This window comes from Venturia canescens, chromosome 10, assembly GCF_019457755.1.
Source record: "Venturia canescens isolate UGA chromosome 10, ASM1945775v1, whole genome shotgun sequence".
NCBI lineage: Eukaryota > Metazoa > Arthropoda > Insecta > Hymenoptera > Ichneumonidae > Venturia > Venturia canescens.
Window position 1 is genome coordinate 13,400,049 of NC_057430.1, and position 21,661 is coordinate 13,421,709.

The 21,661-nt window shown below is 44.2% G+C and overlaps 2 protein-coding genes and 1 long non-coding RNA gene across 7 annotated transcripts; 2 read left to right on the top strand and 1 right to left on the bottom strand.

Annotated features, from left to right (window-relative positions):
• Positions 1-541: 541 nt before the first annotated feature.
• LOC122417146 (uncharacterized) lies at positions 542-12,958 on the top strand. The gene is made up of 8 exons (XM_043430424.1): positions 542-1,764; positions 3,866-4,003; positions 4,086-4,293; positions 4,372-4,807; positions 4,947-5,467; positions 5,619-6,457; positions 6,576-6,776; positions 7,004-12,958. Exons 1-8 carry the CDS (start codon positions 1,627-1,629, stop codon positions 11,627-11,629), a joined length of 7,107 nt encoding a protein of 2,368 aa, XP_043286359.1. The 5' UTR covers positions 542-1,626; the 3' UTR covers positions 11,630-12,958.
• LOC122417163 (uncharacterized) lies at positions 11,820-16,046 on the bottom strand. 3 transcript variants are annotated; one of them, XR_006262242.1, is made up of 4 exons: positions 15,939-16,046; positions 14,515-14,768; positions 13,892-14,119; positions 11,949-12,263 (listed from the first exon to the last, which is right to left on the bottom strand). It is a non-coding gene; the product is annotated as an uncharacterized lncRNA (long non-coding RNA). The 3 variants fall into 3 exon arrangements; XR_006262241.1 differs by having other exon boundaries at positions 14,515-15,413; positions 15,939-16,018; XR_006262240.1 differs by having other exon boundaries at positions 11,820-12,263; positions 14,515-16,011.
• Positions 13,297-21,389, top strand: UGP (UDP-glucose pyrophosphorylase). 3 transcript variants are annotated; one of them, XM_043430444.1, is made up of 10 exons: positions 13,297-13,454; positions 18,414-18,650; positions 18,792-18,974; positions 19,117-19,322; positions 19,591-19,666; positions 19,778-19,924; positions 20,002-20,140; positions 20,244-20,381; positions 20,474-20,640; positions 20,717-21,389. In XM_043430444.1, exons 1-10 carry the CDS (start codon positions 13,428-13,430, stop codon positions 20,927-20,929), a joined length of 1,533 nt encoding a protein of 510 aa, XP_043286379.1. In that variant the 5' UTR covers positions 13,297-13,427; the 3' UTR covers positions 20,930-21,389. The 3 variants fall into 3 exon arrangements, with proteins under 3 accessions (XP_043286379.1, XP_043286380.1, XP_043286381.1); XM_043430445.1 differs by lacking the exon at positions 13,297-13,454 and adding an exon at positions 14,103-14,273; XM_043430446.1 differs by lacking the exon at positions 13,297-13,454 and adding an exon at positions 16,168-16,305.
• Positions 21,390-21,661: the final 272 nt, after the last annotated feature.

Here is a 21,661-nt window from a genome sequence, read left to right on the forward strand (position 1 = left end):
CTACTAAGGGACAGCGGAATAATAGCTGAAATCAATGTTATTAAATGATATATAACTTTGTAGTAAATTTGAGAAATTTTTACAAACAGCATAATCGCCATGAGTAAATTATTCGTACCGAATTTTCTCTGTTGTCACAACAAGCAACGATGTTGAAATTTACTTCTATACATTCGCTGCCAAATAAAAGCAGCGATTTAATGGGAAAAGAATCGACGATCGATAAAAGAGGAGTGGCATGAACCGACGGAGAGATATTGCAATTAGCCAAAAATGCTGATCCGGGGGGGGAGAAACGTCAAACGGTTGTTCGAGGTTGCTCGAGGGAGAAGTATAGGGAACGAAGGGAATTGCCTGCGAAATGTGAGAACGAGGAGGATGACGGAACGATGAAGGAAAAAAAAAGAGCGTCGTCGGTCGTCACGTGGCGTACGAAGCAGCTGCTGGTGTTGCCTGTATTCACTCGCGCGGCCAATCCTTCCGTGGTGGTGCGGAGAGTCGCAAATTCAGCCACCAGGAGGCAGGCTGACACGGTCACTCTCGGTGCTCGCCGCCGCCGCCGCCGCCGGAGCTCGCTTGCAACGGCAAGGGTGAAACAAGTGTCCGCTGTATACAGTATGGCGGTGGCAGCCGGTTTACGTGCGTTGTTCGTTGTTATACTTGGATAAACGACGTTGTATACAAATATGTTGCTCTCGGTTATCCGAGGATGACGGTGTCTGAAATAATCACATCATCAAAACTTGTCGCGAACAAAGTGAAGAAACGTACAAACAATCGTAACCATAGATCGATGTGTTTTGTTTCCCGTGTACGTGATTGTGAATTCGTTGGAGAGCAAGGCCTCGTCCGGGAGTTTTGCGTCCCGAGGTAAACGCCGGATAAAATTTCATTTTGAATTTTCAAATAGTATCTGCGGTGATGGTGCGCCTCGGTTGCAAACGTTGAATAAGATCGCGTGGAGATACGCGTTTACGAAAATGTGACAAAACCGAGTGAAATTAAATGGGAAAAAAATGTTTCTATCATCCGTTGGCCGGCAGAGGAGGCCGTGACAAAGTCCGTAGTGCGACGGGAGAGAGAGAGAGAGAAGGAGCGTGAACGAGCGAGCGAGCGAGTGAGAAAAAAAAGAAAAACTCGGTGAGAGTCAACCTCGAGGTTGGCGAGACGAGGGACAGGCGAGGCTAATAGGAGGTGGGCTTTTTCCGTCCATCTCTCTTCCTAACGATACATCACCTATCTTTCTTCCCCGCTGAAACTCTCGGGCTCGGTCGTGGTGCGGAGTCGTACTGCCACGAGGAAGAGGAGGTCAGTCGGTACGAGCGCCGCACCGTGTGCGGATCTCATCCGTTTTCTATCTCCCTCCTTTCTCTCTCTCTCTCTCTCGCGCTCTCCTTCGTATTCGAGGTCTCGCCCCGTCCGTTGCTCGCGGTGCGAAAAATAATTGAGATCGCGAAAATACTGCATCCTCGCAGCCCATCCCATCCTCGCTTGGATAAAAAAAAAAAAAAAAAAAAAAAAAACATACGATTCCCGGGAGAGAGGGAGTACGCGAATTGAGCGCTTCGCAAGCGAGACAATAGATAAAAACATTGATATAGTACGAGTGGAACAACGGCGACGAGGATGGAGCCTTCCAAGGAACGCTACAACGAGCTGTGCAGGCTCTGCGCCTCTTACGACGCCGTCAAAATGGATATATTCGGTAATGAGGGAAAAAATCGTCAGCTCGTCGACAAAATACAAACTTGCCTGCCCTTCAAAGTAAGTATACCGTTTATCATTACCGCTCTCTTCGTCTGCGCTGTCGTTAATATTATTGTTGCTCTTGTAATTTTTTATCATCATTATCATTATTACCTTATATCATAATTTTTTGTCATTATCGTTACGAAATACCTGAATGAATTTTCAATCGATTGTTAGAAACAATAAAAATACAAGTTATCGAAATTGTTTTGATCAGATTATTTTGATTCTCGCTGTTGTGATTCGTAGGTTTCTACAATTTGGTACATCGTACGTAACATATCATCATCATACGTTGATTCGTCGTGGTTGTCGTCGTCGTCGTCGTCATCGTCGTCGTCCTCGGTCGCCTTCTCCGTCGTCGTGGTGTCGTTATCGTAATCGTGACTCCCCCGGTCACCCCGAGCCCCGAGTCCCGTCACTCGTGTCTCGCTTCGGTGCTTCTCTCTCTCTCTCTCTCTCTCTCCGTTTTTTTTGCTCTTCCTCGGTTGTCGCCGCTCTCGTCGACGACGACCACGCCACCGCCTCCTCTGGCTTCGCCGACGTTGTCCAAGAGAGCGCGCGTACAGCCGACGACGGCGAGCGCGTCACGGATTTGTCCCCGCCTCCCCCCTCCCCCTTTTCGCTCGTTCTCGCTCTCTCTTTCCACCGTCCTCATTCCTCTCGTATCTCGTGGCCCGCGCACACTCGTCCTTCTCGTTCGTAGTAACGACGACGAGAAGAGAATACGCTTCGTCGTTTCTCGTGCGATGCGTCGTCGTCGTCGTCGTCGTCGTCGTCGGTCCAACAGCACCGTTTCTCGACGCAGGGACGAGAGAAATACGCGCACGAGAGGCGGCGAGTAGCCGGAGGGAAGGGGTAGAGATAATCACATCCTCGACGGCGCCCGGGAGCGGAGAACGAGGATCGCGGAAACCCTAATCGGTGTGGAAAGCATTCGGGCGACGAGTTCTTTTTATTTTTCACACCGAGACGCCTCGTGTCACGAGATTCACTCTCCCTCTCTCCTCCCTTTCGACGTTCCTCTCTCGATTCAAGGTCGCTGGGTACGTGCTCTTGGACGCAGAGATTCAAATGTGGCTCGCTCTCCACGTAGTGCAATTCTACCGACGAGCCTGCCGCCTCTCCTCTCGCCCACTCCGCCTCTCCGATTTCGAGGAAAATCTCCAACGGAACATGCCGTTTATCACACCTGCATCGAGATCGCCCTCCCATCGGTATCGCGGCCACGTAACATCGAGGGGAAAAACTCGATTTTCGTTATCCCCTTAAATTCGTAGTTGTCGATCTTTCCCAACGAATTTTATCTTGCATGAAAAAAGTCTTGATTGAAAATGTTTGATAAGTTTTGTTTGTTCTTTTTTTTCCAAGTTGAACATCGCACGGCTTATTTGGCATAAGATTCGGTGATCGTCGCTCGTCGCCGAACCCGGCACGAGTTATACCTAACCAGGCGCGCCTCACCGCGGGAGTCCCTCCCCCTCCAGTCGAACCTCCATTATACGGAAAACTCGGTATTCGCACGACCACGATGTTTCTCGGAGGCCTCGTCGTCGTCGTCGTCGACGACGTCGCTGCTCTTCCCGCTCTTCCCTTCGTCACCATTCCTATCGCCTCGACGTACCATTAATGCTCTACGATATGCACACGTATATATTTATACGTGTGTACAGAGAGTCTCATTCGTATATGTATGCTTGTAAATATAGGATTATATATAGGGTGTTCAGGTTGCCTCCGTCGAGCTCTTTTTCTCTCGACGAGTGACCCTCGATCCCGAGGCATCGTATACCTGAAGAAACAATGAGCACCGACCCCTCAACGCCGAAAACGTCGAAGGACGCTTCGAGGAACGAGAGAGGCCCGCTTTTTTGCCTCGAACCTTTCGAAACTCTACGCTCGATGCCAGCCACCCAGATCGCTCGTCTCTTTCTCTCCTTCGCTCTCACTCTCTTTCCCAATGTTGCGTATTCGCAATGACGCGCGTCCCGATACTTTGACGCTCGAAGCGTCATTTTTTTATTTTATTTTATTTTTTTTTTTTTTTTTTTATCAACCTCCAACGAAACACGACATCGAATATTTTCTTTAAATAACGTTTATTTTCTTGTTACAGATCGCTGAAGATGATCGGCTACCCAAGTGTCTCTGCTATCGGTGCATGTACAATTTGGAAAATTTTTACGACTTCAGAACGGCCTGCGTGAACGCCGTTGCTCTTTTGGAAAGGTGTCTGCCACCCGGAAACAACGCTGTACGTGAATATCGGGAAATTCTTTAAGAAAGTGTTATTGTTTTAGTTAACACGTGGAAAATAACGATGATTCTTCTTACAGACTGGTCAACAAATCGAAAATGGGGTCGAGAGCTATTCGGAATTACGCTCGGAACTCCTCAAGGAGAAGGAAAAAATGCCTATACTCATTCCCGAAGCCCCCATAGTTAATCCGAACGCGGCCCTTGGAACGCCGCCGAGACTGAATTCGGACGGCGAGGGCGAACCCGAGATCGAGGAAATTCATAACGGCAGCGGGACCGAAGACGGTATTTGTTTTTTCATTCACAAAACCGTTGCTTCATCGTTATCGGAGTTAAACGGCACGTTGCTCGCGATTTTTGCAGGTGTCGCGAAAGAATCAGTATTCGCAACAAATGCGAGCTTCGAGGATGCGGACGATCGTAAATCGGACGAATACGAGATGGACATGGAGACGAATCCAAGCGATTTCTTGGAAATGACGCCCATGGTAACCGAGGAAATGGATGAAACTAGCAGTAAAAAGTCACAATCGTCTAAAACGAGAAACATGCTCGAAACGTTTCAACACACGTCCGAGCAACACGAAGTATACGTTTGCTCGTTGTGTAACAAAGCTTTTAGTTCAAAGGGTCATTTATCCCTGCACGCGAGAATTCACGTTGGCGCGGGTGACGTTATCGGTGCCAAAGTCGTTACGGACGATCACACCTCCTACAAGAGACCTTATCAATGTGATCTTTGCAACAAATCCTATTCAACGGCGAAACATCGATGGGGACACGTATCAACTACTCATCGGTCAGTTCCCGCTTCGTTCGTTAGCTTCAAAGCTCATTTTTTGACCCTATCGAGATTGTCGAAAGTTTTACCGTCTCGAATTCCTTCGATTTTGTCTCGCTTCAAAAATAATCGTGCTCGTTGATTTTCGTTTTTCCAGGGGTCATCCGGCTGTCACGTGTGCCTATTGTTCGCGAATATATTCCACTCGTACGAATCTCGAAGAGCACATCAAATCTCGACACACCGGTCTGCCTCCGCCTCCGGAATTACCAGTCGCCTACGTACAGCCGGACAATCGATACAGATGTAAAACTTGTCCAAAGATGTACACGAACGTGACGGATTTAAACAAGCATACGAGGGTATGCGCGGCCGACGTTGCTATGAAGGAAAAACAGCAGCATCGGCCGATCAAAAAAGTACCTCAAAAAAATAAATCTCGCGTAGATACGTCCGATATTTCCAGTAGCAGCGGCACTACCGACACCGAGGACGAGAGCAACAACGATTACAGAAACGCCGAAGCGAAACTTTCAAAAAACCCTCAATTAACAATACTGAAACAGGCCCTCACTAAGGGCAGCGATAATCTTAAAAGAAATTACGAGGACAGAAGGAATCAGGCGAGCAGCGGTAGCAACAACAGCAAGCCTCCTGCTCCCAAAGTTCCACGGATAGGTAAGTCGTCACCCAAAAAAAAAAAAAAAAGAGAGACGTTTCGAAATGCTAAAGTCCATTGAGAAGAAAGTTTGAAAACAACTTGAACGAATACTCGCTTATGACTAGATTTTTTGCTTTCTTCTGATTGTGGATTAACTTTGATCCGCAGAAAACAGCGAGGGTGCAGCTCGAAAGAGATGGTACTGCGAGATGTGTCCACAAAATTTCACCTCCGTTGAAAAATTGAAACAACACGAAATGATTCACGACGCGGAAAGACCTTACGTGTGTATATTGTGCGAGAAGGATTTCGTAGTAAAGACATCGTTGAGTAGACACATCGTTTCGAGACACGGAGTCGACCCAACCCCGATTCTCGAGAGCGACAAGTGTACGAAGAAAGGGGCATTGGCACAATCATGGAGAAAAAAAATGATTAAAACGGAGGAGGTAAATGTACAATGCAAGAGAGAAGCACCCAGCGACTCGTCGGAGGATGCCGACAGTTTTGCCCACGGGAATGTGGTCGAAATCGAGACCGTATTCGTCTGTGAGATATGCACACGTGATTTCAACGATCGCGCTTCTCTGTGGCTTCACATTCGTGCGACCCACAAAGAATTCGCTGCGTTTGCTTGCGGAGTTTGTCTCAAGATATGCTCCGACAATGCTCAGCTCTTGAATCACGTAAACATGTATCACGGTGGCTCGAAACTCTTGGTCTCCGAGCAGAGGAGATACAGTTGTACGATTTGCGGTAGACAGCATGACTCGAGAAAAAAATTAATCACCCACGTATCCATACACAACGTCGATCCCGGCTATGATCCAGCCAGTTTCGTTCAACTCAATGCAAACTATTACAACGAAAGTTTCAACAGCAACGAGCCCAACGATCACTTGATGGATTTCGATCCGGAGGACGGCGACAAAGTTGACTGTTATATTTGTTACAAATCTTTTCCAAACGAGGATCACCTCATTCGTCATCAACGAAACGCTCACAAGGTTTGTACACTCTTGAATGTGCTAAAATTAATGAAAACAAACAAAAATTTTAGTTTTACACTTTCTACGGAATAATTGGAAATTGTATAAATGAAAAATATCAATATTTTGCGCGCAGTCCGAAGGTCTTGCGCCCAGCAACCAAGTAGCGATACCGAGCAATAATGGGCCCACTTCCGTTTCCGTACCTGGACTCAATGGGACCAAAGCCCAGTATCATTTGTTCTTCGTTTGCGAGCTGTGCGGTAGTTCACATCCGAGCAAGTGGGAACGTTGGCTCCACGTAAGCGGAAATCACAGCGATGATCCCTCCATGAGAGTAAGTATCGAGCGATTCGAGTCTTATTATTAAACCCAAACCATTGCGTCATTTTATCATTTTTTTTTCGCTATAGCCTCTTTCTCATTGCTAGAAACGTATGACGCTAATTACATTGAACGAACGGCACTAGCATTGATTATAAATGTAACGCAATCTCCTTCGAGGATTTTAAAATTTTTTGTAATCCGTTATTAATCTTGATTGGTTTGGGTGGGAATTGACAGTGCGAACGAGAGGATTGTGGCAAGATATTTGCGACGAAGGCGCTCCGAAATGAACATGCGCAGCACCATCTTATCCAGGGCGCATCACCGAACACCTGCGAGGTTTGTGGCAAACTGTGGGGCAGTCGAGTCGATTACTGGAAGCACGTGATGGGAGTTCACTCGGACACGGTACCGTTGATTTGTGGAGTTTGCCTCAAGGTGTTTCCGGATGTCGCGAAACTCAGTAACCACGTTAAAACGAGTCACTGGCCACTGACGAACGGTGATTTCAGTTGCGACATTTGTGGCAGACCCTATTCTAACAGATCAAAAATGTCAAGACACAGAAAGATTCACGGCGTCGTGGAGGTTGATCCGACGTTAGGAAACAGCGGCGATACGGCCGGCAGGATTGCCGCGGCCGGGGACATTCGCAACGAGACGCGCGCCTACTACGGCGAGAAGAGTCCGAAGGAAGTTCAATTAACTTGCGAGTTGTGCACCGATATGAGCTTCGAAAATTGGCGATCTCTGTGCAATCATCGACGAATGATTCACGGCCTTTTCCCGTGCGATCTTTGCAACAAGTGTTACGGCAGAACGTCCCATCTGTGGAAGCACGTTAACCGAGTTCACAAGGGCCACGAGGACGTGACGTGCCGATACTGCATGAAAACGAGCGCCTCCAAGGATCATCTCAGGGCGCACATTGCCAAAATTCATCGGTACGAACCGGAGAACAAACTGGAAATGATGATGGTAGTGGGAGATGCGGCGACTGCGGTGGCAACGGCGATGGGAGAGGAGCAGGAGGAAGAGGACGAGGAAAATGGGGAAGACGAGCAAGAAGCGCGGAAAAGAAGAAGAAGAAGAAGGAAGGACGGCGATGCGTCGAGCCTCGGAGCGATCGGCGAGGATGACGAGATCGGTGATGGTGGCGGCGGCATCGGTGTCCATCACTGCGACAAATGCCAAAAGAGTTTCCACAAGCGTTACTTGTTGCGACGTCACATGAAAGGTTGCCAAAATTACCGTAAAGATCCGGGCGCTTTGCTGACCCGCTGTCGCGCCTGCGAGAGAATATTCAAAGATCGCGCGAGCCTCCAAAAACACATTGAGAATCATCACAGCGAGTACACGTGTCACTTGTGCAACGAAACGGTCACCTCGAAGCTCGGCATAATGACTCACAATCGCGTAAATCATCTTCATCATCCGGATCTCACCTGCGAGAATGGTAACTGCAGAAAATTATTCCGTACGAAGGAGGATCTCGAGTCTCATCGCAAGGATCACAAGTATCACAACGCGCCAAACGTTTGCGATTTCTGTGGGGACACCGTCGAGAACAAGCTCAAACTGAAGATGCACGTTTTGTCGCTCCACCGCAACGAGATCGGCGTCTCGTGCGGCGTGTGCCTCATACCCATGAAAGACCCGAAAGATCTCAAAAAACACGTCGAGGACGAGCACGAGGGTGTCCTGCACAAACCGAATACGTGCCAAGTTTGTGGCAAACGCTACGCCTCCAAGTGGAAAGCCTTCGATCACACGAAAAAATGTCACGGCAAAGTATTTCGTACTTGCAAACAGTGCCTCGCGGTATTCACCACCGACGCGGATATTTGTCACCATTACGAGGACGTGCACAGAGTACACAAGGATCAGTTGGCCGGTTTCGAAAAACGTCTGCTCGATTCTCGAACCGATGATTGCGACGCGATCGTCAAGGACGAGCCCGAGGATTACGAGTACGAGGTGCATCGCGACGGCGAGGGCGCTGGCGGCGTTGGCCTCTGCGACGACAACGACCCGTACGATTACAAACGCCGGAAAAGCAGCGCCGGCGGTGGCCCCGGTAAAAATCATCGCGACACCCACGACTGTGAAATCTGCCCCGAGATATTCCTCAATCAGGAAACTCTCTCGGACCATTACAGAAACGTCCATAACACCGATCCTGAGAGAATGTTCAAAAGGATCAAACTCGAGAGGGGCGAAGGTGGAAGATTCACGAGCACCGCCGCTCAGGGCTCCTCCTCTAAAAAAATGATGATGCGAGAACGCGAGAATTTCGAGTGCCAAAATTGCTCCAGACAGTTTTGTACGAAAAGCCTATTTTGGAATCACACAAACGTTTGCACGAGGCGTAACTCGGCCAACAGAGAAGACCCGAGATCATCCGCCTCGTTCGGCGGTCAAACCTCCATCCTCGAAGCTCATCTCAAAAACAACAATCGAATAAAGCGAGAACCCTCCGATATTCCGGGGCTCGACGATACCAATTTGAATATTCCTGACTTCAACCTCTTCGAGGATATAAATATGCAGCTATCTGAGCAAAAGCCTATTCCGAATTTGATGCCGTTGTCGGAGCTGAGGCGCGTGGGCGTCGGGGGCAGCAGCACCGCCGGCGGCGTACTCCTCTTACCCTCCGCGAATGAAAAATCTCTGAGAAAAGACTCGAGAAAAGATTCGAGAAAGGTGTACGACGAATCTACGAATACCGTTTGCGTCTGCGAGGTGTGCGGCAAACAGTGGCCGGCGAAAAAGCATCTCTGGCAGCATTTGATACGTTTCCATCGGGCCGAGGCGGCCGTAACGTGTGGCGTTTGTCTCAAGCTCTGCTCCAATTACGAACAACTTGGACAGCATCTGAGGATGACCCACGAGTCCGCACTGTCCCGGGAGGGCAACAATTTCACTTGCAAAACTTGTGGTCGTTATCACAACGCGAGAAGCAAACTGTTGCTGCACATGAGCATACACATTAACAACGACAACGGCGGTGCGACCTGCTGGTGGTGTCCAAAGTGCGAAAAGAGCTTCGAGAACGAGGAAAAACTTCACGAGCACGCTCCTACGTGCGACAAACGCCGTACTGCCATTTTCGAGGAACACAGCGTCGACATCGACTACGAACGAGACATCAAGATCGAGGACGACAAGGGAAGTCTGATCGGCGACGGCGCCTCGCTCTCGGGCGAGGACGAGGAGGAAGTCGATTTCTCGGATCAGCGGGTACGAAGGAATTCCGAAAACAGCGAAAACTCGGAAAGCAGCGGCGGAGATGCTCGCACTCGTAGCGACAGCGACAGCACCGAGGAGGACGAGGACGAGGACGAGGACGAGGACGAGGACGAAGAGGAAGAGGACACCGAATCGCGCACGAATAGTCGAGCGACCGGCGCGGCTACCGGCCACTCGGAGACCGAGGACGAAAACGACGTCCGTGAGAAGAGTCCCGTTCCCACTCTTCCCAGTGACAGCCCCGAAGATGCTAAGAATAATTGCGACGACGTGGCAATCGTCGCCGAAAACGAAAATAACAAACCAACGACGAAAGTTGCCGAGATTAAGCAAGATTCAAAACCCCCTGAGGAGGAGGCGGAACGCGCGGACGAGGAAACCGAGGCGCCGGCCCAGGTCCAACATAAGACTCCGCAGAGTCCGGAGAACTCGACGAAAAATTCAGAAAACATCGACACCTCGAGGATACTCGAACCTGCTCCAGAGCCCGGCAACGACAACGTCGATGACGACGACGAGGACGAGGACGACGATGGACCGCCCATACTCAGCCCGATGATGCCAATTTCTGCAGAAAACGCGAATCAAGAACGGGACGATCTCGCGAGCCACCGGCTCAGTCCCATGCTCTCGTTGAACGACGACAAGGGAATCAACGCCGCCCCGATTCCCACAGGAATTACAGAAGCTCCTAAAGAAACTAAGAGAACCGATGAATCGTCTTCACCCAAAGATCATCAACCATTGTCCGACGATGAAGATTGCGAGGAGCGTTCCAACGAGGAATTGCCCTCGGACACGGAGCCCGAGGAGGAAACCCTCGAGGACGAAAATGAGGAGTTGGACGACGAGGACAGCAGAATTCACGTGGTCAACCCTGACGATGAGTATCATTCCGACGACGAGCGACCTCCCGAGGACGACAACGAGCAAGAGGCTGAGGAGGAAGAGGAGGAAGATGACCACGAGGAGCCGGAACTCGAAGAGGACGAGGAAGACGAGGAGGAGCAAAACCAGGAAGAGGAGGAGGAGGAGGAGGAGAACTTGGAAATGCACCAGGAAGACGAAGTCGCCGAGGACATTGAAGAGGAAGAAGACATTATCGAGGACGATAACGACGTCGACGAAGCGGAGGAGCAGGAGGAGGAGGAGGAGGAGGAGGAGGAATTGACCGCTGAGGGGTCCTTGCAGATACACAATTTGGACGGAACTGTATTGATGGTTGCCAAAGATGCGGACGGTAACCAAATATTGATACAACGAAATGTCTCCGACATGGAAAATGACGAATCGATCGGAGCACTCACCGGCTACATCTACGAGGACGACGACGAGTACGACTTCGCGGGCTTCCAAGTCGAGGACGGAGGAATCCACGTCGAAGAAGCTAGACGAGTCGCCGGAGAGAACAGCGAAGAGGAGGAGGAGGAGGAGGAGGAAGGGGAGGAAGAAGTCGTCCTCGAGCCGGACAACGACGAGGGAGAATGTCCGGAGGGTGAGGACGAAAAAGAACCGCAACAGGATTACGCTGACGAATCGAATACGCAAGAGGAAATCGAAGTGCGGACACCCGCGAAAAAAGACCTTGTCGCACAGGACTCGGGTGCCGCATAGTCGTTTTCCAAAAGATCAATTTTTTAACCGTGAAATTATGCTGATTCGAGCTTGATCGAATAAGGCACCCGTGACCCTCTTGTGCGAAGAGAACCCTCGGCTCGGGACCTCGATGACGAACTATCTTTTTTAAACACACAAATATCGTACACTTCCCCAGACACAGGGAGTGTTCTCTTCACAGTCGTTGTCCACTCCCGAAATACAATTTATTTCTCGGGTATACACTATAAAATATATTTATACAAAAACTAAAACAAGAAATGCAAACGGTTGGGCTATTCGTTTTGAGCCTATGAAAGCTCAATATATTCGTCAGTCGATTCCATCTTTCGTTTTATTTATAAACACACGAGACACGTACACGCACACACGTTTCAATATTATTTATTCGTATTGCGCATTCATTCCAAAGTAAATCTTCGGTCATGGTGGAATTTTATTTTCATCGAGAATAAATGAAGAGGTTGAGTCTTTTGCATAATTTTATCGTGCTGCGATTTACCACGATATTCCAGGTGGCATTTTTTCCTCGTTTTTATTGTTACTCGTTATTGATTGATTCGAACGTTCGCCCGATATTGCGTCAGTGTCACCGGTATTACTATTCCGTATTCCGTTTTTATCCTCCGCTCTGCACAAAAAACAAACCAAATATTCCGAAAAGTGTTTCTCCCAACTGACAGTGAGAATAGACGAAAAAATATTGCGGAATGCTACTGAAATATGACAGTCTGGTTATTGTTGGGAGCGTTCTATTATAAACTGAATTACTGATAATAAAAAACAAATATATATTTTGTAAATATTGTAGATTAACGATTGACTATAATTCGTAGAAATAGGTTATACGTGCGCCCGCGTCTTATATCACTCGTGAAACTATTTTGTGTGAAATACCGATCCGTCGACCAAACATTGGAAACCGCTTTTTCACGTTTCGACGGATGCCGCTGTCTGCTTCGATAGTGAAATCGTATTCGCTACTGGAAACGTCCAGATAGATCATAAGGTATGATGAGAAAAATAATAAAAATGAAACGTAACTGTAGTTGTGCCGGACAAAGAAGCGCGGGTTTGTCCCAGTCACGTGTGCTCTTTTATTACACTTGGAGCGATGGGGATACGAATTTTGGTGTCTCTGATTGGTGAAAGTATTGCGTGACTTTTGTGCCATGTGAAAATATTGAAACGGAGCCGAAAAAAAAATATACATTGACGGCTAGTTTCCGGGACTCGGAAGAAAAATAAAATTACACGGTCCGACAACGACGAAACTGATATACATAGTTGTATGGACCTATTGAATAAATACAACACATTCGAATATTTTTTGCATTGATAAATATTTTTTTTAATTAATTGGAAATTCTTTCGTTTTTATTGTGCGGCAATTTGGAAGTGAATCCGTATATTATTCAATCCTTATCACTCGTCATAGCGCGCGCCGCGACTCTATTTTGAACCTAATAAACGAAACCAACGTTTGTTGCAAGTTGGATGGATCTCTGCGTGTGCATTTTTTCTTCGATATACAAAAACGGTTTTGCCATTTCAAACCCCGCCCACGCATGCGCGTTGCTTACGTGCGCTTTTGTCGCCATCGCACCGGCCTGCTACATTGACGTGAAGCCCACTGAACTTGTGCGGACGCGAACGCGGGGCCGACCGCCCAGCGGTCCTGTAACATCGTATGCATTTGTCGCGATATTGAGTTTGTGATACCAATATTCCAATATATATGTGTGTTCAGACATTGAACTAAGTGGCAATCCCAAACTTGCAGCACAAAGTTAAAATGGATCTTAATTTTGACGATTTCGAGGTACTTGAATATATAAAATATGAATATAGCGTCCATTACTATTGGATGTACACTATACATGCCGAGATTTGAACCAAATTGCAAGTGTATATGATAGAGTTCATTGTGCACGGTGAAATGAGAAACGAACTGAACTGCCTCGAAATACGTGCGAGAGAGACAACTGTATTCATGAGTTCAATAGTCACCTCCTAAAAAACAAACAAACCCCCGTTGCACTATTTTCTATTTTTCCAAACTCTGTGTACAACAACAAAAAATGCGTTGCTTTGTCCAAAATTCTTATGCGGAAGGAAATGATACGGTACGTGAAATTTTACCGATCGAGACCAGCTGTTCCGTGCGTCATTTTTTTGAATGATCCATTTGTGACAAATTTGGAGCAGGACCAATCGTTTCTGCGTATGAGCCTTAACGTTTAATTTAATTATACGTACCGGATTCCGTACTCTCGGCGTATACACAGTTCGTCAATTGTCGTTATAGAGTTATCATGATTTCGTTCTCCGACATGAAAATTCGCCCGAAGCTCTTTAGGTATAAATAAATAAATTTCCTGAGTACTCATGATCTTGTATTGGTAATAAATACTTTCCCGAGTAAATTTTATATACATCTCACGCGTCGTGTTCAAACGAGTATACGCATTTGATGCGCAAGTTCACCTAAAACACAAACAAAAGTATCTGCTTGACCTTTACAACAATTTAGAGGTCATAACTGTCTCAGATCGTCGATGTGCTTTCACGCCGAATAAACTCCTCACAGATATTAAAAGTTGAAATTTCTTCGAAAATGCTTACCGTCGACAACAGAAGGGTAATTGCAATTGTGTATTCTCAAAATTGTGTTTATATAGAGAAATACCGAATTTTTTAAAATATGAAAAAACTATATAAAAACGAAAGTGTGCGTGCTCCGTCCCATTGCATCCCACGGCAATTGTTTTTGATCTTGCTATTCGATAATTAATCGTCATTTTTCAAATCGGAACGTGAATTTAACAAAATCGCTAACAAATTTTTCTTGCTAGTTCGAGACGCAGTTCCATGAGAGTTACCTTCACTTTTGTGTTTACCAAAATGCGAAATTCAATTTCTTTTTGACACTGCGTTTTCCATCACATTATTGAATAAGAGACTAAACTTTTAGGTTATGTTGTGTTTTATTAATAATTAAAAGTTTCTCGACATTTGAATTCCAGCATAAAAATGTTAGATTATGTTTCCATGCAGATGCGACTGATGAATTGTCCTCATTTGCATGACCTTGCTGGTAACGTTCCGTCTCACTGTTCCAAATTATTTCCAATACCTGATAACATAAATTAATAACAAGATAATATGCCATTATTTGTATATAACAGATTGTCCAAAATAACAATTTCAATCCTCGTCACACCGTCCCACTTCCTTCCCCAAAATCTTAAGCGACTTGTGGGACAACATACTTATTTTAAAATAAGTAGAAAATGGAAATACCCTTCGAGCGGCTCAGTTTTTGGATGGGTTTTTAAAAATTTCCATCACCTTTGCTAGCTTATTTGTCTTTTGACTCCTTACATTTTGAAATTAGAAACTCTTTTGCTTTCATTCCCTTCGACTGTTCTATGGGGTATGAAAAGTTTTCACCAATAATTTTCCACGGATAAAGCCCATGGCTGGTATTTTATACCACGTTTCTTACTGCAATCATTTTCAAATCAAATGGATTTCCTGCATTTTGTTTTGTATCATTCTTCATGTTGCAATCTATTTTTCTTATCGAATGCAATTTTCAATATTCAAGAGTCCTGACATATTATTCGAGAGTAAACGACTCGAGTGATGGAAGGAATAATAAAAGCATTACATTTTCTCTCTCAATAAATTATGTATAGAGCCAAGTGTCTTTATTTATGTTCCGGAAGACCAGAAGCAAACATTCGAAGATACAATTTCTTCGACTTCAGCCTCGAACCTAATGGACAAACAAAGAAAATTAATGGTCAAAGATGTAAACATTGTAAATAATTAACAGAAAAACTGATCGATTGAGAATAAGAAAACAGAAAATTATGATCGATTGAGAATAGTTGAAATTCATCAAATGGTTGCAGAAAGATGAAAATTTCCAAGTTTCGATTTTCCACGTCTGCATTATAACCATACGCTCATTGGTTGTAGTCGTCATCGAAAACGGTCAACATACAAGAAAAACCTACATATTGTTCTTCTTTCGTTGAAAAGTGCCGTGTAACTTTTCTGTTTCTGAGAACATTGTTGACAGGTCTGAGGAAAATGTGCATCTACTTTTCGATAATCTTTCCCACACTCGCACAAAATTGATAAGGCGTCTTCTAGGAAATGTTTGTAAATGAAGAAACAGCCTCGGGTAGAAAAAGCTGGTATTATAATGAAATCCGTTTGGTCAGATTGGGATTGGACAGAACGATTATTACGAGTTTGTGATCGTTATTGAATAAATGAGGTTATCAATTCGTACCTAATTTGGTTCTCGAGGAACGCGCTCATTCGCGCGAGCCTCGATTCGAGCTAGGGATCACGGAGCCGTGCTTCGAAACATAAAAAAATGTCGGAAGGAACGCAACGCGGCAGCTTCTGATAATGACACGATAACAGACAGTATATTTTAACCGTTATTCATTGTGACAGTAGCGGAGGGAATTAAACTAGCAAACATTTAAAGCACTGTGTCAGAGTGTTTTGCCTCTAGTCGTGTACCGAGCTCGTGCTGGCTCGGATGTCACATTTTTCAAGAACTTCATCGACGACTCCGTTGAACAATTGTATTTGTGATATCGTTTAGAAACTAGCGAGGACGAACCGACGAGATGGAATACTTCCTGAGAGTGAGTGAGCCCCGCGTTGACTTTATTCTGCGCACACCGAAAACGGTTTTTTATTCAAATTTTCGAATGCCTCGTGGACGAATATGGCTCGAGCGAAACTTCATTATGGGACAACAAAATATTCAAATACTTGCACATTTGTTTCTCCAGCGCACAAAATTTCATGGAGAATTTAATGAATGTAAAAAAATATCGACGAGAACCGCGATACGCGTCATTGGAACGCAATGTTTATTTTTCTATGCAAATTGCATACGAGACAGTTGAAGTCAAGAGCTCGATCCTTCAATGTAGCTTCTTTGGTGTCAAATTCATCTGCTTGAAAACAATAAATTTCGCTTAAACAAAACGATCTAATCATAACCTTTTAATCACTCTTCCGTACGTCACATTTCTAAATCGCAGTTTTTTCAATTCCGAAAGATAACGAATACGACGATTTAAAAAGAGCCGAAAATCGTAGCAACTGGCGGAAAGTTTTTTCATTCGATGCTTACAAAAGCGAGATATCCAATAGACTAATTTCAATACCTTTTCTTATTCTACGTCACAAATCGATTCGAAGACGACGATAACTGATTAGCAGATTCGAATACGCTCACGGTCAAATTTCACTTAAAATATCCATTTTAGCCCCATTCTGAGACCACGGCAATAGAGCGTTCGCGTATTCACCCAAATCTCTATTTTGCTCTATCAAAAATAAAATCTTAATAAATTAGATATTAATATGAATCTTAAAATGATTATTTTTCAAATAATGTCTAAACATTTTTCACCATCGTTCGCACACAATAAAATTACTATCTTTTATTCTTTTATTTTAATTGAAAATTTTTCTTTTATTTTGATTTTATATAATGATAAAATAAAAATAAATCAAATAAAATTTAATGGAATAAAAATGTTTATTTTTAATTTCGATTATAAATTTACGAAGTTGCAATTTTAAATTCTGTGCTTGCGGTGAACAAGCTGGTGCCGGAGCTGTAAATTTCAGCGGTGCTCGTTCGTTGGCTTTAAACGAGATCGCGAATTTAAATTGAGAATATCAAGGTGAAGCGTACTAATTATCTGCTCTGTATCAATCGAATCCTGTTCGATAGCGTATCAGAGTCGCGATACCGATACTTATTAGCATTGAAGATTTAGCACGGAATCTCTAATCGTAATGCTCCAATTGTTTAACGCATTTATATAAACTACGATGTATTCCGAAAGCGTGAGATTAAAATTTGGCCTGTGATAAGTTGACGCGACGTGCTCTGTTGTTACGCGATGAAACATTTCAATTGCGATTGAACACGACGGAGACTCTGAGGGAATAAAATTTGATGGGACGAGATTTATTTACGAAAATGGCTCAAAGTGATCTGGATTCGGTGACACATATTTTTTCCGAGGGCTCGATAAAAGCGCCTTTTTATGTCTAACTCGCCGCCGCGTACTTGGACTTTTGTTTATCGGAGCTTTCCATTCGCCGTGAATTTTTCATCGTATTCCTCTCGGAGATTAGAAGAGGTCAAAGGCCCGGTACGACTCGAGTGCGAACATCGCTCGGGCAGCGGCCAGCCGTCCTATATCGCAGCTGCACTGCGTTCCGTCGCTCTCGGCGGCTGCTGCTTCTCTTCTTCTCATAATAATTATTGGGTTACGCAACGATCCAGGCTCTCGAGCCACTCGGCTCTTGCCGCAAGCGACTCAAGGTCTTCCGCGTAAATCGTGAATTGCACTTTTTCTTGTCATAACGATTATAACTCATCCTCGATTTTTACTACACTTTTGATTAAAATTCACGTAATACGAACTCCGACGCTCCCGATCGCTGCCCCTCCCTCGATCAACCGCCTCGTTTTTATTAAAACACCGATTATTCGGATTATCGGATTATCTGACAGAACAAAAAGGCTCTTCATAGACCGCTCGAATTGACGTGACCTTGACTCACAAGTCTTTTAAATTCTCGTTTAAACAGACGCTTTATTATTCAGTATTATTTTCAACTGAAATATTCTTCGAGGAATATCATTGTATAATCGTCGCTGGATGCGTTGATTTTTATCGTTCGATTTTTATTCATGAATATTTATGATGATGAATTTTTTCAGGCCAAGGGCCACCAGCGCCAACCCTCGGACTCTCAATCTTTTCGTGAAAAAACGAAACGCGATGCTGAGATCGATCTCGCCTCGGAACTCAGTCGACTCGAGGCAACTGCCGATCCTGAAATTCGCGACACCGTCAAAGCCGAATTCGATGGATTCACTAAATTATTCAAGAGGTTCCTCCAGGACCAGGGTCCCTCGGTCGAGTGGGAACGCATCCAAAAACTGCCGGACACCGCGGTAATTCCTTCCTCCGTTACTCAAATAAGCTTCTTCATTTTTTATATTTCTTCAATCAAATGATGAATCGTAAAAATCCATTCGCAGCCCCTAGCCTAAAAATGAGCAAACTAATAAATTTGAAAAATCCCCTTTTTTCAGATCCGAGAATATCAATCGCTCGAGGAACCCTCCGCCGAAGCGGTCAAAACGATGCTAAACAAACTGATTGTCGTAAAACTCAACGGTGGACTTGGAACGAGTATGGGCTGCCACGGGCCAAAATCAGTCATTACCGTTAGAAATGATTTCACATTTTTGGATCTAACGGTTCAGCAGATCGAGGTGAAAAATATATTTATTTATTTTTTTATTTTTTTTTTTTTTTTGCTAATTTCACAACTCGTCACTATATCAAAAACGTTGTTTGTTAAAATCGCTTCAACATCACACATCCCACAATATTTCAATGAATTATGTTTTGCAGTATTTAAATAGCACGTACAAAGCTGATGTTCCACTGATTCTGATGAACTCTTTCAATACCGATGCCGAGACGAAACAAATAATTAGAAAATACAAGGGAATCGATGTCAAAATTCATACGTTCAATCAAAGTTGTTACCCACGAATAAGCAGAGAGTCCTTCCTGCCGATACCAAAAAATTGCGACGTCGACGAGGATCCAGATGCGTAAGACCTCAATCATTTCACCATACGAGAGCTCGAGTATTTTCGCTTGTTTCGATTGAATTGCACAACATAATGAAATGAGTTTGTGACAATAAAATATTGTGATATCGCATGTTGCCAAATTTTTCTTCTCCACGTAACGTGACACTTTTTTGTAAAGCTTTTATATAGGTGTACAGCCAGTCGAGTCTCCTGCGAACCCTCGAAATGACTGCATTATGAAAAGAATTCAATATTTTGAGAAATACGAAAATTTAATGATTTTCAGATGGTACCCGCCGGGACACGGAGACTTTTATGAGAGTTTCAACAATTGTGGGTTGTTGAAAAAGTTTATCGATGAGGTGAATACCTTTAGTGATTGAAATTTCAGAAACCGAAGCAAAATTGTAGTTGGATTCGTTCATCACCAATGTTGAAAATAAGTTTTCTTTATATTTTTCGTTTTATCGTAGGGCCGCGAGTACTGTTTCATTTCGAATATCGATAACTTGGGAGCGACCGTTGATCTGAAAATATTAAATACGATCATGACTGCTCGTCAATCCAGTCCTCTCGAGTTCGTTATGGAAGTCACGGACAAAACGAAGGCTGATGTTAAGGTACTAGAATTTGTGGATTTAATAACTGGAAGTGAAAAATATTTCGAGCTTGAAGTAATCGAGATATTGTTTTCCAGGGTGGAACTCTCATGCAATACGAAAACAAACTGCGTCTTTTGGAAATAGCGCAAGTCCCTAAGGAACACGTTGACGACTTCCAATCTGTTAAAACATTCAAATTCTTCAACACGAACAACTTGTGGGTCAAATTGGACGGTAACTGTCGCAAATAGCTTCTCTCTGCCTTCGGATAAATTAATTTTCTCATCCAGAAGAATTATGATGAACAAATCAGAAACTAATATCTTGCATGTTTTAGCCATCCAACGATTACTCCAAGAAAAATCGTTGGAGTTGGAAATAATTGTAAATCCGAAAACTTGCGAGAACGGTGCCAACGTTATTCAACTGGAAACTGCGGTGGGAGCAGCCATGAAACTTTTCGATGGAAGTTTAGGTGAGAAAGAGAGATTAATTGAATGAAACCAGTAACGGGAATTGAAACGCTTCAGTCTCGTCCAATCCACATATCAATTTTATCAATTATAGGAATAAACGTACCACGAAGCAGATTTTTGCCTGTCAAGAAAACGTCCGATTTGTTGCTGGTTATGAGTAATTTATACAATCTGAAATCTGGTTCGTTACTGATGAGTCCTAATCGAATGTTCCCAACAACTCCTCTCATCAAACTGGGCGAAAATCATTTTTCAAAGGTAATTTATCAATAGCACAATGTTATTTTTTCTTTCCAAGATTGTTTTTTTTTTTCCACCCACTAAACTTTTCCAGGTGGAAGATTTTCTGCGACGTTTCGGAACGATCCCGGATGTGCTTGAGCTCGATCATTTAACGGTGTCAGGTGATGTTACGTTTGGGCGTGGTGTATCACTCAAGGGTACGGTTATCATAATTGCAAACCACGGAGACCGTATAGATCTCCCATCGGGAAGTACATTGGAAAATAAAATCGTATCCGGAAATTTGCGTATACTGAGCCACTAGAGAAACATCACTGAGTGTAAAAAAAGCAAAAAACATCAAGTACCCGAAACATAAACCCGTTTTATATTGGCTTTATCGTGCCGAAAACTGTATCGGTAGATAACGAAACACCAGAATCAAGATTGTAAATGCGCCCGCTACATTTAATTTTAAGCAACATTTTCAATGTTTCGTCATTATCAATAAGCTCTACAGTAATCGAGCAAAATTTTGTAATCGATCGATCGAAATCATGAACGTGTGACATAAGACAAATTTAACAAGGCTTTTCGAATTTTGCACATGGTGTTTTTAATCATTGAATCGTCACGTCGCGCAAACAAAAATATGTATTTGCAATATCTATTTAAAAAAAAATTCGTTGTATTAAATCAGTAGAAATAAGCCATTGTCAAATTGGATATGACCTCGTACAATGATGTTTCTATATTTTTTTGTAGATTAAACAATTATCAAGATACCATGCGTGAAAACTATATTTCTTTGGGACGACTGAAGTTGAAGAGTAATGAAGAAAAATATCGACGGTTCGCAGCGTCGCGAACCGCTTTTATTATCGCATCTAGAAAAATCCAAAAATTAAAATCGCCCAGATGACCAAGAATTTTAATTATTTTTCCTCGTAAGAATGAGCTGTCTAATATTGACCGTGTGCAGATGCATTCAAAGGGAGCATAGCATGTTGGCAGGCTCGACAGTTTCGTTGAGATTTCCTTCGAGTGTTGATTGTTA

Bases quoted from the DNA above. Each gene is read 5' to 3' on its own strand.
- LOC122417146 (XM_043430424.1), top strand. From the start codon at position 1,627: ATGGAGCCTTCCAAGGAACGCTACAACGAGCTGTGCAGGCTCTGCGCC. The intron at 4,004-4,085 runs GTACGTGAATAT...TTCTTCTTACAG, and splicing joins TGCCACCCGGAAACAACGCT to ACTGGTCAACAAATCGAAAA. The intron at 4,294-4,371 runs GTATTTGTTTTT...CGATTTTTGCAG, and splicing joins CGGCAGCGGGACCGAAGACG to GTGTCGCGAAAGAATCAGTA.
- UGP (XM_043430444.1), top strand. From the start codon at position 13,428: ATGGATCTTAATTTTGACGATTTCGAG. The intron at 19,323-19,590 runs GTAAGACCTCAA...AATGATTTTCAG, and splicing joins GTCGACGAGGATCCAGATGC to ATGGTACCCGCCGGGACACG. The intron at 20,382-20,473 runs GTGAGAAAGAGA...TATCAATTATAG, and splicing joins ACTTTTCGATGGAAGTTTAG to GAATAAACGTACCACGAAGC.